This window comes from Acinonyx jubatus, chromosome D1 (assembly GCF_027475565.1).
Source record: "Acinonyx jubatus isolate Ajub_Pintada_27869175 chromosome D1, VMU_Ajub_asm_v1.0, whole genome shotgun sequence".
In the NCBI taxonomy this organism is placed as follows: Eukaryota; Metazoa; Chordata; class Mammalia; order Carnivora; family Felidae; genus Acinonyx; species Acinonyx jubatus.
In genome coordinates, this window is record NC_069390.1 from 87,295,409 (window position 1) to 87,309,855 (window position 14,447).

Genomic DNA, 14,447 nt, shown 5'->3' on the forward strand with positions numbered 1-14,447 from the left:
AATCTCCTTTTGTTAAAAGTGGCGGAGCCCATCATCCAAATGATCCAATTTTAAACATCCATGTTTAAAGAAAGATGAACAAGAAACCAATAAAAATGGTTACCTATGCAGGGTGGAGGTGGGGAGCAAGTCTTTTTTTTTTTTTTTTGGATTTTTGAAAGAAATACATTTACCATCTCTTCAAAAAAGTAAAGGAATGTTTACAGTTGGAAGGCTACAGTGTAAAGTGGCTGATGGCTGAGCGACTCTGGCAGAAGGCAGTGGGAGGGGTGGTGGGCAGAGCCCAATCTTTTATTTGACAGCGGGGGAAATTAAAGCCCAGGGAGCCAGGCTAGCTCTCTGGGTCTTTCTTTCCAGAAGACATATTCAGAAAGGGCTAAATATACTCCCCTGAAGAAACCAAACACCCAATCCTTTTGAAAGATTTATTTTTCATTAAAAAATAAAAGTTTTCTTAACATATCTGCGTTGCAGCTTCAGGGATGGCAACTCAAAAAAGCAAGAAAAACAAGGCGTATCCGTTCTCAGGTCACCTGACCATCTTGTAATGGGTACAAAGGCACACGAGTCTTCAAACAAACTTTATTCAGAAACAAGTCTAATAATTCAGAACTCCCTTCCCCCAACTTTTCTTTGTCCGCCCTCACCGGCCCCACCCACCCCCCCCCAAAAAAACAACCAAAACCATTAAATTCTCTTTCAAAACTACAGAAGTTAAGTGCTGAGTCAGCAAGGAAGCCAGGCGTGCTGCCCAAGCTTCTCCATCTCTCTCTGCTTGGACGCCGGGCTGCCCAGAGGCTGGCAGGGAAAGAGCCAGAGCAGTCCTCCACCACGCCAGGTGGGGCTCGCAACATGGGCAGGCCTCTTGCACCCAGCCCCGAAGCCACCACCCCAGTGGGGGCAGGCAGTTCCAAGGCACTGTTTCCCTTCGTCAAGGGCATCCCATGGCTAAAGCAGCCTTTCAGGAACAGAAAGGCCTAAGGCAAGCCAAGTCTTCATCAAATGCTTGTGATGAAAACCACTGAGACCCGTGGGAGAGAGGGGGGCGCGGATCTCTTGTCCCCCTCCCCCCCACCGAGTTTACCAGGCTTTGGGAAGAGGTTCCCTATTCTCCCTGCCTTCTCTTTCCATTCCTCCCCATCTCCCCCTTCCCCCCAAAGAGTTTTATTTTAGCTTGATGGTGGGGGTTCCGAAGAGGCTACTGGCAACTCTCGGGGCTGGCCTGGGGGCTCTGGCATCTCTAAGGGGACATCGCATGCTTTTGCTTCCTGTGTGTCACAGAGCTCCTCCTGTCTCTGGGAGGGTGCAAGGCGCTCCTGGCTCTGGGCCTGGCTGTTCATCTTCTCTTCAGCTTCAATCTCTTCTGAGGTGGGGATGGAGTTCTTCTTGGGACGACCTTTGGGTTTTGTGGGTGCTTCCTGTCCACCTTTAAGAACCTATATGGGAAAAAAGGATGGTCATTAAATCTAATAAAGAACTTCCTCCCTCCTCTTTCCCAGTCAAGAGCATCTATACCATCCATTCCCAGCAGTGATGGCCTGGCAAAAAGGATTTTCAACTCATCACTTCTAGGGTATAAAGACATTTTCATTCGTTAAATGTTCATTACTCATTTTCCGTCAATATTACATATTTTGGCATTAAATAAAATGATCACAAACACATTTAAAAAATCCAACTTCAATGGTAAGGAAAGAAATAAAAAATTAAAATATTACTGTGATTTCTATCAAGTTGACAAGTTAAAAGAAAAAGACAGTATTTATAGCAAGCAGGAAGAAAAAAATACTCATACTCCAGTATGGAAGTGTAAAGGGTACAACCATCTCAAAAGGCAATCTGAGAATTCAAATCAAAAGTCTTAAAATGTGTACACTCTGACATAAAAATTCCACTTCTAGTAATTAAGCCTAAGGAAGTCATCAAAGACTGATGTAAAGATTGATCTGCAAAAAATGTTCATCAAAGAATTGGTTTTAACAGCAAAAACTGGGGGAAATATACTCTAAATTTCTGCTATATGATTGGGTAGATAATTATAGTATATCCCAAACACAGAATACTTGATAACCATTACAGTTATTATGTAGGAGAATGTTTAGTGATATGGGAAATATTATTAATATACTTTTGTGGAAAACAGGTTATACCAGCATAATCCAAACTAGAGGACAGACAACTATATACCACCTTGTTTGCAGTATCAAGATCATCAATCATTTTTAAATTTTTTTTGTATTTTCTAATTTTTTTCAAACAATGATCGTATATTTCTGTAATCAGAAAAAAATGTAAGAAATATAGAATTGTATCTATAAAGAACTTATCAAACTCAACACCCAAAAGACATAATCCAGTGAAGAAATGGGCAAAAGACATGAACAGACACTTTTCCAAAGAAGATATCCAGATGGCTAACAGACACATGAAAATGTGCTCAGCATCACTCATCATCAGGCAAATCCATATCAAAACCACAATGAGATACTACCTCACATCTGTCAGAATGGATAAAATGAGTAAATCAGGCAACAACAGGTGTTGGCGAGGATGTGAACAAAGAGGAACCCTTTTGCACTGCTGGTGGGAATGCAAACTGGTGTGGCCACTCTGGAAAACAGGATGGAGGTTCCCCGAAAACTTAAAAATAGAGCTACCCTATGGCCCAGCAATTGCACTAGATATTTATCCAAAGGATACAGGTGCGCTGTTTCAAAGGGGCACATGCACCCCAATGTTTATAGCAGCACTATCGACAATAGCCAAAGTGTGGAAAGACAACAAATGTCCATTGACTAATGAACAGATAAAGAAGATGTGGTATATATATACAATGGAATATCACTCAGTGATCAAAAAGAATGAGATCTTGCCATTTGCAACAAATGGATGGAACTAGAATGTATTATGCTAAGCAAAGTCAGTCAGAGAAAGACAAGTATCATATGATTTCATTCATATGTGGAATTTAAGATACAAAACAGATGAACATAAGGGAAGGGAAGCAAAAATAATATAAAGACAGAGAGGGAGACAAACCATAAGAGACTCTTTAAAAAAATTTTAATATTTATTCATTTTTGAGAGAGAAAGACAGAGTGTGAGTGGGGGAAGGGCAGAGAGGGAGATGCAGAATCCAAAGCAGGCTCCAGGCTCTGAGATGTCAGCACAGAGCCCAATGCAGGGCTCAAACCCATGAGCAGCAAGATCATGACCTGAGCCAAAGTTGGACGCTTAACCGACTGAGCCACACAGGTGCCCCATGAGACTCTTAAATACAGAGAACAAATTGAGGGTTACTGGAAGGGTGTTGGGTGGGGGGATGGGCTAAATGGGCAATGGGCTTTAAGGAGGGCACTTGTTGGGATGAGCACTGGGTGTTATATGTAAATGATGAATCACTAAATTCTATTCCTGAATTATTATTACCCTATTATATATGTTAACTAACTTGGATGTACATTTCAAAAACGTGTTTAAAAACAAACAAAAAAAAGAAATATAGAATTATAGTGTTCAAGGATGTAGTAGAGAATAGAAAGTTCTAGCTCGCTTTGAAAGCAGAATAACTAGATTAAATGCTAACTCTGTTACTTTTCTGTTTTGTCTTTGGGAGAGTTCAGAGTTCTTTAAAGACTCTGAGCCTCAGTTTCCTTATCTGCAAAACAGAGATAATAATACCTTATCTCACAGGGTGACCAACAGATAGTGTACTGGAAACAACAAGAACTTTTTCTGAATGGCAGATTTCCTCGGTCCAGAATAGGCCTCCCACCCTCCTCATCTGGTTAACTCAGGTTAGACAGTGCTTCTCCTGGGAGCCTTCTGTGATCTCCCAAGTGGAAGTCCAACACCCTCCACCATGTGCCCTATGAGCTCTTACACTCCCTCCATGCGAGCACTTTTCATAAACCACTGTCACTGCATGTTTACTTGCCTGTCCCACCCACTCAGCCCTTGCACATAGCAGGCATTCAATAACTGGTATTGAACAACAAGCCTTTTCCTAGAGGTGAAGAAAGATATAAAGCAAGCAAAATAACAGTATCCCAAATGGCCTTTGCTGATCTCACACATTATTATCCCAGTGTGTGATGTTCGCAAGGGTACCATGACTTACGAAGGGGTAACTCTAAAAATATTTATGTGTTACTTTAGAACATAACAGACAGTCCTTCCACTGGCTCTGTACTCTGGTGTGGTTTAGTTGTTGATTTTCTCAGCAGCTAGTGAGAAGGGCTTCAGGAGTACCTGGATTAGCACAGATAATTAGGAGGGAACTATATTTTTGCTGCTTACATAACTAGCTTAATCTTACCTTCCGTAGTTGAACAGAGGCTCCTTGAAGGTGAATCCTACATCTATCCCTTGCGTCAGGCTCTAGGCAAGCAACTACTAACTACATCTCTGCAGTCACTAAATACTTACTCTTTCCTTTGAGAGGAGCACAGGATCTCCAGTGCCAAATTGTAAGAATGAATGAATTCAATAAACCATAGGTTCTTTTTTTAAAACAGCTTTACTGAGATATAATTCACATACCATACACTTCATCCATTCATATCGACAATTCTGTGATTTTTAGTACAGTCAGAATTGTACAACTATCACCAGAATCCAATTTTAGAACATTTTCATTGCCCCCCAAAAGAAACCCCACACTCGTTAACAGTCATTCTGTATTTCTCCCCAGCCCCTGCTCCCCAACCCTAGGCAACCACTGATCTTGATTCTGTTTCCACAAATTTTCCTACTCTGGACATTTCATATGAATTAGGTTATACAATATGTCATCCTTTGTGACTGGCTTCTTTTCAGTCAGCATAATGTTTTCAAGGGTCATCCATGTTGTAGCATATATCGATATTTCAATTCCGTTTTATGGCCAACTAATATAGACTGTATGGATATGCCACATTCCATCTGCCCATGCGTCAATTGATGGGCACCTGGGTTGCTTCTACCTTTTGGCTGCTGTGAACAGTGCTGCCATGAAGATGGGTATAGAAGTATCTGTTCAGTTCTTTTGGGTACATACCTACAAATGGAATTGCTGGTCAGAGGGTCACTACATTTTTTTGACGAGCTTCCAGACCTGTTTTCTAAAGCAGTGGCACCATGCCAATCAGCAGTATATGAAGGTTCCAGTTCTCCATATGCTCACCAATACTTGATATTCTATCTTTGTGGTTATAGCCATGCCGGTGGGTAGGAAGTGGTCTCCCGTGTAAGTTGCACTTCCCTGATGACTAACGACGTTTGGCATCTTTCCCTGTGCTTATGGGCCAGCTCTGTGTCTTCTTTAGAAGAAGAATCCTTTGCCCATTTGAAAATCTGGTTGTCTTTTTATTACTGAGTTGTAATAGCTTTTTATACATTCTGGATACAGGTCCATTATCAGATACAAGATTTGCAAATGCATTCTCCCATTCTGTGTATTGTCTTTTTGCTTTCTTGAGGATGTCCTTTACAGCACAAAGGTTTTTAATGTTGATGAAGCCCAGTTTATTTTCTCTTTTGTTGCTTGTGCTTTTAGTGTGCTAAGCAGGTTTTGCCAAATCCAAGGCTGTGCATACTTACTCTTAAATTTTCTTCCAAGAGTTTTACAGTCTTAGCTTTTACATTTAGGTCTGGGGTTCACTTTATTTTTTGTATATGGCACGAGGAAACCCATTAGCTCTCAGTAAACACCTCCTTCTAGCCAGGAATCTGCTTGGCCACTGTACTTTCCATGCAAACAGCAAACACAGAGATATAAAGGGGACCTCTAACAAGGGATACATGCTGACAGAATCCACCTCTGGGGAGAAGGCGTCCCTATATATTCCTTTTCACATAAGTCAGCATCTGATTTTTAATTCAGTCTGAGTGTAGGCTGTTGAAAGCACCCAGATGTGCCAAGATGGAATTGACATGTTGAAAGCAGCTCCACTTGGTATAAAAGAGGTTATACAAAATTAAGTTGCCCCATATAGTAATCAAGTTATAAAAGGGCAGGTCTAAGGAAGCCACCTAATTGGCAAAAGAAAGTCCAGCCCAGCAATTAGAGAACACCACCCACACAGCTTGGATAGACCCCACCTGGCTGTTTTCCTACCGCATGAAAAAAAATAATAATAAAAACAATCAGACCATTTTCTAAATGGAATAAAACATTCCAGCACAAGCAGTAATTAGGAGATAACTACCCTCTTGGCTGCTTCCCGCACTCAACCTCTGGCCCCCTGCCTCCCAGCACACCTGAGATGTGCCATTATCTCACAACCGCCCCACTCTAGGAGCTGCACCCTGTGGCCCTCCTCCCCAGATCCCTCCTTCCCAATGGCTCCTAAAGCCAGTTTAGTTCCCTCGGTTGGGAGAGTCAGACAACCCACTGCTCTCGAGGTCACATGCCTCTTGGAAAAACAGCTTGCACACCATCTACGTCTATTAGCTGTGCCTGCTGCCAGTCTGCCTCAGAGCTCTAAAACTAGAGTTTTACAACTGTTTTTCAAATGTTCTGTTGCTGAAGATGTCAGGACAGGCCTCTCTTCCCTTCCCGAGGCGCTTGGGTCAGGGACAGGCAGTTTGACAGCACAGCTGTAATGTCAATGCAGGGAGGAACCCTCTACCTCCTCCATTACTCAGACAGGAAACCGAGCAGGCAGAAGTGGTTTGTCGTGGTCAAAGAGCAAGCCGAGGGCAGGGCTGGGATTTGAACACAAAACCCTGCCCATTTGAATCTAACACTCATTGTGCATAATGTACGAAGGATACCTAAAATGTGCCGCTGTTATTTCTTTTCTTTCCTTTTTTTTTTTTTTAAGGTTTATTTATTTTTGAGAGAGAGCAAGAGCACAAGCAGGGGAGGGGCAGAGAGAGAGAAGACTGGACTGAAGGGGGCTTTGCGCTGACAGCAGAGAACCCAATGCGGGGCTTGACCTCACGAATTGCGGGATCACAACCTGAGCCAAAGTTGGACGCCCAACCAACTGAGCCAACCACTGAGCAGCCCTGTGCTCCTGTTATTTCTAATATTCATCTGCAGTTATGCAGTCTCCCAGCAGACGCTCGGCCACGGACTCATTAACCGGGGTGCTTTTTGCTCCTTTTTCTCTGTCTTCATTTGCAGCTCTCTGGAGCAGTGAGAGTCTGCTAAACTGATGAGTGTTCCCAAGCAGTGAGAGGCAAGTTCAGATTCTCCAGCATGAATCTCTTCCCAGCACTCTGTTCAGCAGCCTTTCTGCCCTAAAGGCCCAGTGGTGCCTCAAGCAGGGCCCCAAACACGAAGACACTGACTGGGAGACGACCCAGCAAGTGCTCAGTGAGAAAGAACAAACAGCCAGGATCGCTCTCATCCAAAAGAAACATTCAGCTGGAAATTTCAGCTTGTGTCTCCTGGCCTCCGAAAGCATGGATAGGTAAATGAGGAAGAGGAGGAGGAGGGTGGCAGCTAAATTTCTCAGCTGCATACTATGCAGCAGGCATGGTGGTAAGAGCTTTACAGGGATTAGCTCAGTCAACACCACAACCCTATAAGGTACATGTATATTAGGCATTGTACTAACGAGGAAACAGGCGCACAGAGGTTAAGTAACATGCTCAAGATTACATAGACAGTAACTGGTAGCATTGTGTGGAATTGTTGCCTATTCTGGAGACTTGCTGATGATGGTACATGGTCTGTGGCCCACCCAATTCTGTGACCGGGGCAGGAAGGTGGTGAATACATTTGGATCCTCTCACAGAACAGAACTGCGTGTTAGAGCTGAAAGAGATCACTGAATAATGAGGCACTTTCAGCCTGTTGCAAAACATTCTGGGTCCTCCTGGAACTAAAGCCAAAGAGAAATGGAGTGGAGGGTGAGCGTCCCATCTAATGTGCAAGATTAAATTTACCCAACCTGCTATAGCTTACAAATGCTGACCGGTAAAAACTAGTCAGAGATGCTATCTGGCCTCTGGCAGCACTATCGTTGGCCGCCGTGTGAATAACTCAGAATCAAGTGCTAATCTTTTTCCAGTTCCAATTAGGTTACTAGCCTTGAGACATCTTTATTACCCAATTAGCTTTTTCTTTTTCTCCCAGTACTTGAAGAGATAGCCTTGAAAGAGTTTTACCAGGAAAACATGAGGCAATCAGGCTCAGGCCCCCAACAATGGCTCGCTGTTCTGGGGGAGTCGGAACTCAGACCCACAAACTGAGCAACGACCCTCTCTCTCCTTTTAGCTCTGGCCATTCTGAAGTAGTTCAAGTGCTCCAAGGATTTCTGCCCATGACGCTTTTCCCACCTTTGCTTGTCCCACTTCTATTCACCCACTAAAACCAATGTGAAGCCCTCCCTTCTCTATCCTGATTCTGAACCCAGTAAATCCCCCTGTTGCCCTGATCACTCTGAATGATTACTAGTTTTACAGGTCGGTCTCCTCCTCCTTGACTGAGTATCTAGCTCTAATTTTATTTTGGAACGGATGGGTTCATGACCTACCTTTGCATCTCCATTGCCTGGTGCTCCAATATATGCTCAATAAATAACTGGTGAATGGAGAGCTTGGTGCTCTTGCTTCCTAAAGGGACCTGAATGTGGTGGGCCTGTGGCACGCTGAGGTTCAATCTGCTCACTTACTTCCATCTTGCCTTATACGACATGGATAACCAGCTCACACTGTGCCTGTAGCACAGTGGCGGGTGACCAGCAAGTGACGTCGGAGGCAAAGGCACACGCTCGTCCCACGGGCATCGGGCGGTGCTGGCAGGGATGGCGAGCTGTCAATTCATTAATCGTCTGACTCACGAAGAGATTGCTGATAACCGATTTCAACAATGCCTCTGCCGCTCAGGAGACATTGATGTCGACGATGATGATTGACGGAGGAAGGAGGTGGGTGGCAGACTTGCCCAAAATCAGTCAGGGAGGGACAGGCATGGGAACTTGGCCCAGGGTTTCTAACTCCCAGATCTGGTTCTTTCTGAGATCAGTCCCCCAGGAGGTTTCCGCCATCGTTTTCACGTGTGTGTTAGCATTCTCGAGGTGTTGCGATGAACACTATTTAACTGAATCCCATTTATCCGGCACCTTCTCCCGGCACCCTTCTCACATACCTGTCCTCTGAACTCTTGTGGGCTTATACACCGCCCAGTAATTATAACTCATCATCATGTGCTCCCTGGCTGCTTCCTGGACCTCGATTCCCCAGCTAGATCACAAATGCCATGAAGGCAGGCTTACATCTTATTTCGTTACTTCCCATAATGCCTAGGACAAGGCATGGCTCACAAGAGAGGCTGACACACGTGCTGATTCACCCAGCGTATGTGTGTTTTGTACACGCAAGTGACATCTAGGCCTCGCCTCGCAAGCACTCCGCGAGCCACACGGCCTCCACCTTCATGAACATCCCTTCCGCTCAGGCTCAGGCCTTCCCAGAGGAAATGATGAGATTTGCCTAGGAATTTCCTTCCGGGAAGATAAATGCTGCCTTGTTGGCTTTTTTTTTTTTTTAATGTTTCCCATTAATATTAATTTACAACGTATTTATTTTTCTCATTGTTAGCAGTCAACAGCAAGAACTAAAGTTTTCAGAAAAAATTACTGGACAAAAACACAAAAAATGAGACAATGTCTCACTATCTATTAGCTATTAAAAATATCTATCAGCTTACCTGTTTTCCTGAAAACTAGGGGATGGAGAATTACCTTAGCTATTCTCCAATAGCTAAGGTAATATTCTCCAGTGATTGTATAAAAAAAAAAAATCAGATTCTAGCCTTTGAAATGCCAGAGAAGAAGGCGCATGACCAGATGGGTTAGCAAATTAGAATGTAAACCAAGCAGGCCTGGACCCCCTGGTCCATGCGAGACAAGAAAGGACCAGTAGGATTCAGTGAGGATTGACAAAGGACCAGGTGCCAGGTTTCTGAGGATTACAATTCTGAGGTTTCTGAGTATTCCTGGTCCCTAAAGAAAATAGGCTGCTTCCCAGCCTCTTTTCCCAGCTCACCTCTGTTCTCTGGGCTTTGACCTTTTCCCCTTGCAGTTTACAAAACTGGAAATGAAACACTCAACTACTTGGGAAGTTTGGATTTAACACATCTTTCAAACTGTTTTTTTTTTTTTTTAAGGAAGTTGAGTTCCTCAAAATATAAGAGATGTAGATTTTTTTTGGGGGGGGGTTGTTTAGAGAGATGTTTCTGTTCATCAGTCCATTGAAAAACCAAAGATGGAATGAGGCATTAGCTAGGTGGTAGAGCAGTATTAGGGACCCCGTAGTCCTTATATCAAGTGCATCAGAGGAAGCTGGGAGCTTGTTAGCACATGCATTCCCAGTCTTGTCACAGATCTCTGCAGTCAGGGTGTTAGGAGGCTCCTAGAGTTCTACGTTTTTGCCTGCAACCCAGGTTACTCTGATACCCACTAAAGTTTGAGAATCACTGCATTACAGGACACAGAGCTACAGGAACAACAGATGGGTCCTATATGTCATTATAAACAAAGAGTACTGACTTCTATTCTAAGCTACTGGTGGGAGGGGGAAGGAAGTTCTTTGAAAAGGCTAGCAGGTGGGGTTAAAACTAGCAACTGAGAAGCTTGTGGGCTTTCTTTTATTTCTAAGGAAACTGTGAAAAAGAATATCCTTCTGGTCAGGAAATCCAGGTCAGGAGGAATGACTTATCTGACTGTTCAAACTGCCTCCCCCCACAGCCAGCATCATGATAGGAATCACACTCTCTGGAACCCAAACCACCAAATGGTCCTTCCTGCCTCCTTACCAGCCCTGTAGTAAGAATTTTTCCCATCATGATGGGCACATGGTGAGACTCACTCTCTTCTTTCTTACCATTTTCTTCCACTTCATCCTGCGGTTCTGATACCAAGTCTTCACCTGCAGTTGAGTGAGTCCCAGAGACTGGGCCAAGTCCAACCTAGAAGGCATGAGATACAGAGGAAGGATGAGGAAGGAGGGAAAGGGCAGTAGAGATGGGGTCCTTTGACCAACTCTGGCTCTGCTATCAATGTGTGAACATCCCCCATTAAACCAGTTCTTCCCCCCAAAACTATACTTTCCAAGAATCTCATGGATAAAACTCTGGAACCTAGAAAACAGTTGCCCACACCCACAGATACCTAGGGCAATCATCCTGGAAACATTCACTGTCTACACTGGACCCAAAGAGGATTTCTCAGCCTTGACTGCAAAAGTCCTCTTTCTGACCTGACAGAGTCTTTACTGGGATCCTACACAAAATAAGGGCTCTGACCCCCAAATCCATACTGGAAAGGAAAAGTTAAGACCTATCATCCTTGTCAAAATCCTGCTCATCATCCCAGATCTGGCTCAAGCCACTCTCCACCCCCCCCCCAACCAGGTGAGCCTCCCCACATCCATGACACCTCCCATGGATTATCTGCTCTGTACCTTCCCAACTGTCAGCCCTCACCGAGGTGGCTCCACATTCTCAAGTGTTCTCTAACTGTTTCACATGAATAACTTGTGCCTCCCTGACTCAACTGCAAGGGCAGAGTCCACAAATGTGCCTATCACATTCTAAAGCCAGACCAAGGACTCAAAAATACCTTCTGATGTATTGATTCATTCCTGCTCAAAAATACCTTCTGATGGATTGATTCATTCCTTGTAGCTGCCCTAAACTGTTATAATGGTAGACTCCAAATGAAATTAAATCAGTAGCCCCTCCTGTTTCCCATTCTGCTTTTAACCATGGTTCTGCATTTCTCTGTAGCCTTCTGAAAAGTCCTGAATGTCAAAGCCATTCCTGGGAGGTGTGAGGTTGGAGCTACTTCTGACAACAGAGCAACTATTTCTTGAGTACCCAGGCCCCCGTGCTAAGCCCCTGACATATGCTGTCTTATTTCTTTCATTCACAGTGCTGTGAAGTAGGTACAATTATTCCCCATCTTATGGATGAGAGATTTGAAGCTTGGAGAGACTAGAATCTCTTGTTAACCATGGCTAAATCCTGTCTGCTACCTGCTTTTGTAAATAAAGTTTTGTTATGTACTGTCCGTGGCGGCTTTCATGCTACAGCCTGAGAGTTGAATGGTGGAGACAAAGACTATATGGCCCAAAAAACCGAAAATATTTTCTCGCTGACCCTGTACAAGAAAAACTTTGCTGACCCTTGGTAGATGATCCTAGAGTGAGAAGTGGAGCCAGAATTCAAACTTGCTTACGTCTGTCTTCTAGTCCTCCTCCTGTATAGGGGCTCCCCTCCACCCACCATATTTTTGTACAAGTTAGATCTGTCAAAGGGAAGTCCTCACTCAAGCTTTTGTGGAGAAGAATGCAGGGGTGGGTGCCACATCATAAGGTGTAGCAAACAACCCGATTGGAGCATATTAAATGTGAAAAAGAACCAGGCTTCCAAACCCAGTCCTCAAGATTACAACTACTTTGTTGACCTACTTTGTTAAGAACCCCAGGTCTACCTGAGCATCAACTGGTTGGACCGCCTCCTTGAGCCAACCCTAGCTGTCTCCCTGTGGCTCCAACCTGGGTCACTGCAGAAGTATGGACAGCTAGAGCACTAATTTGGGATGAGCACCCTTGATATAATGAGCAGGGGTCACCACTTTCAAGGGTCCCAGGATCCTGAGGATTACAATTCTGAGGTTTCTAAGGATCATAATTTGTGGATCTAAGGTCCCTTATCTCACACAAACCTTCAGAGCCAAGAACCTGAGCCTTAGGGACTCCCAGGTGTGAGTTCTCAGCTCCAACTATCTTCCCCGTGAGAGTGACAAGCAACATATCACTATCAGGAAGGCCAATGGGTATCAGCAATGAAGGTTCCAGGTGCTAATTCCTGGTACTGCCGGGTGCACTACCCAGCCCCCCTGCTCCAACTAGAGTGCACAATTTAAACCTCCAATACTAAACACAGTATTTCTCCGAGGAACTTCAGAACCTGTCTTAAATCTGCATTCATGTATGTCTGGCCGTCCCAGGAAAAGGGCTCCTGGAAGCTAACAGTTTTATTGAAAGTGATTAACAGACTGAAGCTAATAAAGCCCCGGTGCCAACAGCACTTAGGTCTCCCCCGCTAACGGAGAGCTGTTTCCCAGGCAGTCATTCATGAAGAACCAAGGACCCAGGGGGCCATGCCACAGGCTTCTGGTCTCCCAGGCTCCCACCACGCCTTCCAGCCCGGTTCACCTGAGGCCATCAGGTGCATTAGTCAATGGAAGGCTCAGTTCGCAGCTCTGTGCGTTGTGTTAGCACATGGCATTAGCTCACTTGGGAAAAATGCACCCCTGACTCACTCTGGCTACAGAAACAGCTTCACTGTCATCAGCTTTCTCTCATTACCTGCCACCGTTACAAATTCTCACTTCCCTGCATATTCGCTTAAATGGGGTCACCTAGGAAACTGGAGAAACAAACAAAGGGGAAGAGGGAGAAAGCTGTGGGAGGAGGGAGTGCTCATGGCCCTGGTCACGTACATAGGGAGGTGAGGAACACGGGAGAGGGCGGGTTAAGGCGGCAGCTTCCATGCCAACCAGATGGTGTCCTTCTCCCCAGGCAAGTGAATCAATCCTACGTAGGTCACCTGAGAGGTGCCTGGGCAGGTACCGGAAGTCCCAGGAGCTTTATTAGGAACTAACATTTCTGTTAACGAATCCTCTGGCTTCTAGAACATAAGCCTAAAGTTTTACCCTGTTGAAGCCCTTCTGGTAAACCACTACACAAGTGGTAAATAATGCGCCCACCTCACCTGCTTGCCCACATCCCCGAGGCTCTCCATCACATGCCGGGGGTACCGAAATTGCTGCTGATGCCTAGAGATCCCTTCTGTTAATCCCCAGTTCACAGCCACGTCTCCACTGTCCACCCAAAGGCTCCTCAGATGCTCAAGTTCAAACAGAACTCACTCTTTCCCCACCAAACCCAGTCTGTCCTCTGCCTTGCACACCTGCAGTTACGGTGGCCCGATCCTGGAAGCGCAGAATTCCCACTCTCTCCTCTCTTCTTCATGCCAGTGTCAGTTCTGTCCATTCCACCTTCAAAACTGTTCCAATCTCTTCTCCCCTCTGTGTGCCCACTGTCACCACCTTCACTCGGGTGTTCAGTGACTATCCCTGGACTCCCATTCTCCTGCTCCATCGCTTCCCTCTCAAATCAATCACTTACGGTGCCACCAAAGTGAGGAGTCTAAAATGTCAACCTGGCCATGTCATTCGCAGTGCTTGGTGGCTGCTGATGGACAGCCTAGACAAAGTCTGCATTCTTGGGCCAGGCCCACGAGCCTTCCCATCCCCACGGCCTCATCTCTGGCCACGCCCACACATGCACCTTCATCTGGAGATGTTCCTACCACTTGCATTTCCCTCAACAGGGAGACGTGCCTCTCTGCCTCTGAGTGCCATTCCCTCTGGAATCAAAGCTCTTCGTAAATGCTGCCTCCTCTGAGAAACCTTCCCGATCCCCACCCAACACACTCAGCAATA

At 45.0% G+C, this 14,447-nt stretch overlaps 1 protein-coding gene across 1 annotated transcript in view; it reads right to left on the bottom strand.

Moving 5' to 3' along the window:
* Positions 1-411: 411 nt before the first annotated feature.
* BARX2 (BARX homeobox 2) overlaps positions 412-14,447 on the bottom strand; it is a 76,266-nt gene continuing 62,230 nt past the window's right edge. The window contains exons 3-4 of the mRNA XM_015067266.3: positions 10,819-10,903; positions 412-1,436 (exon numbers count right to left, since the gene is read on the bottom strand). Of these exons, the coding sequence (XP_014922752.1) occupies positions 1,170-1,436; positions 10,819-10,903 (352 nt within the window). The 3' untranslated portion in view covers positions 412-1,169. The remainder of the gene's footprint in view (positions 1,437-10,818; positions 10,904-14,447) is intronic.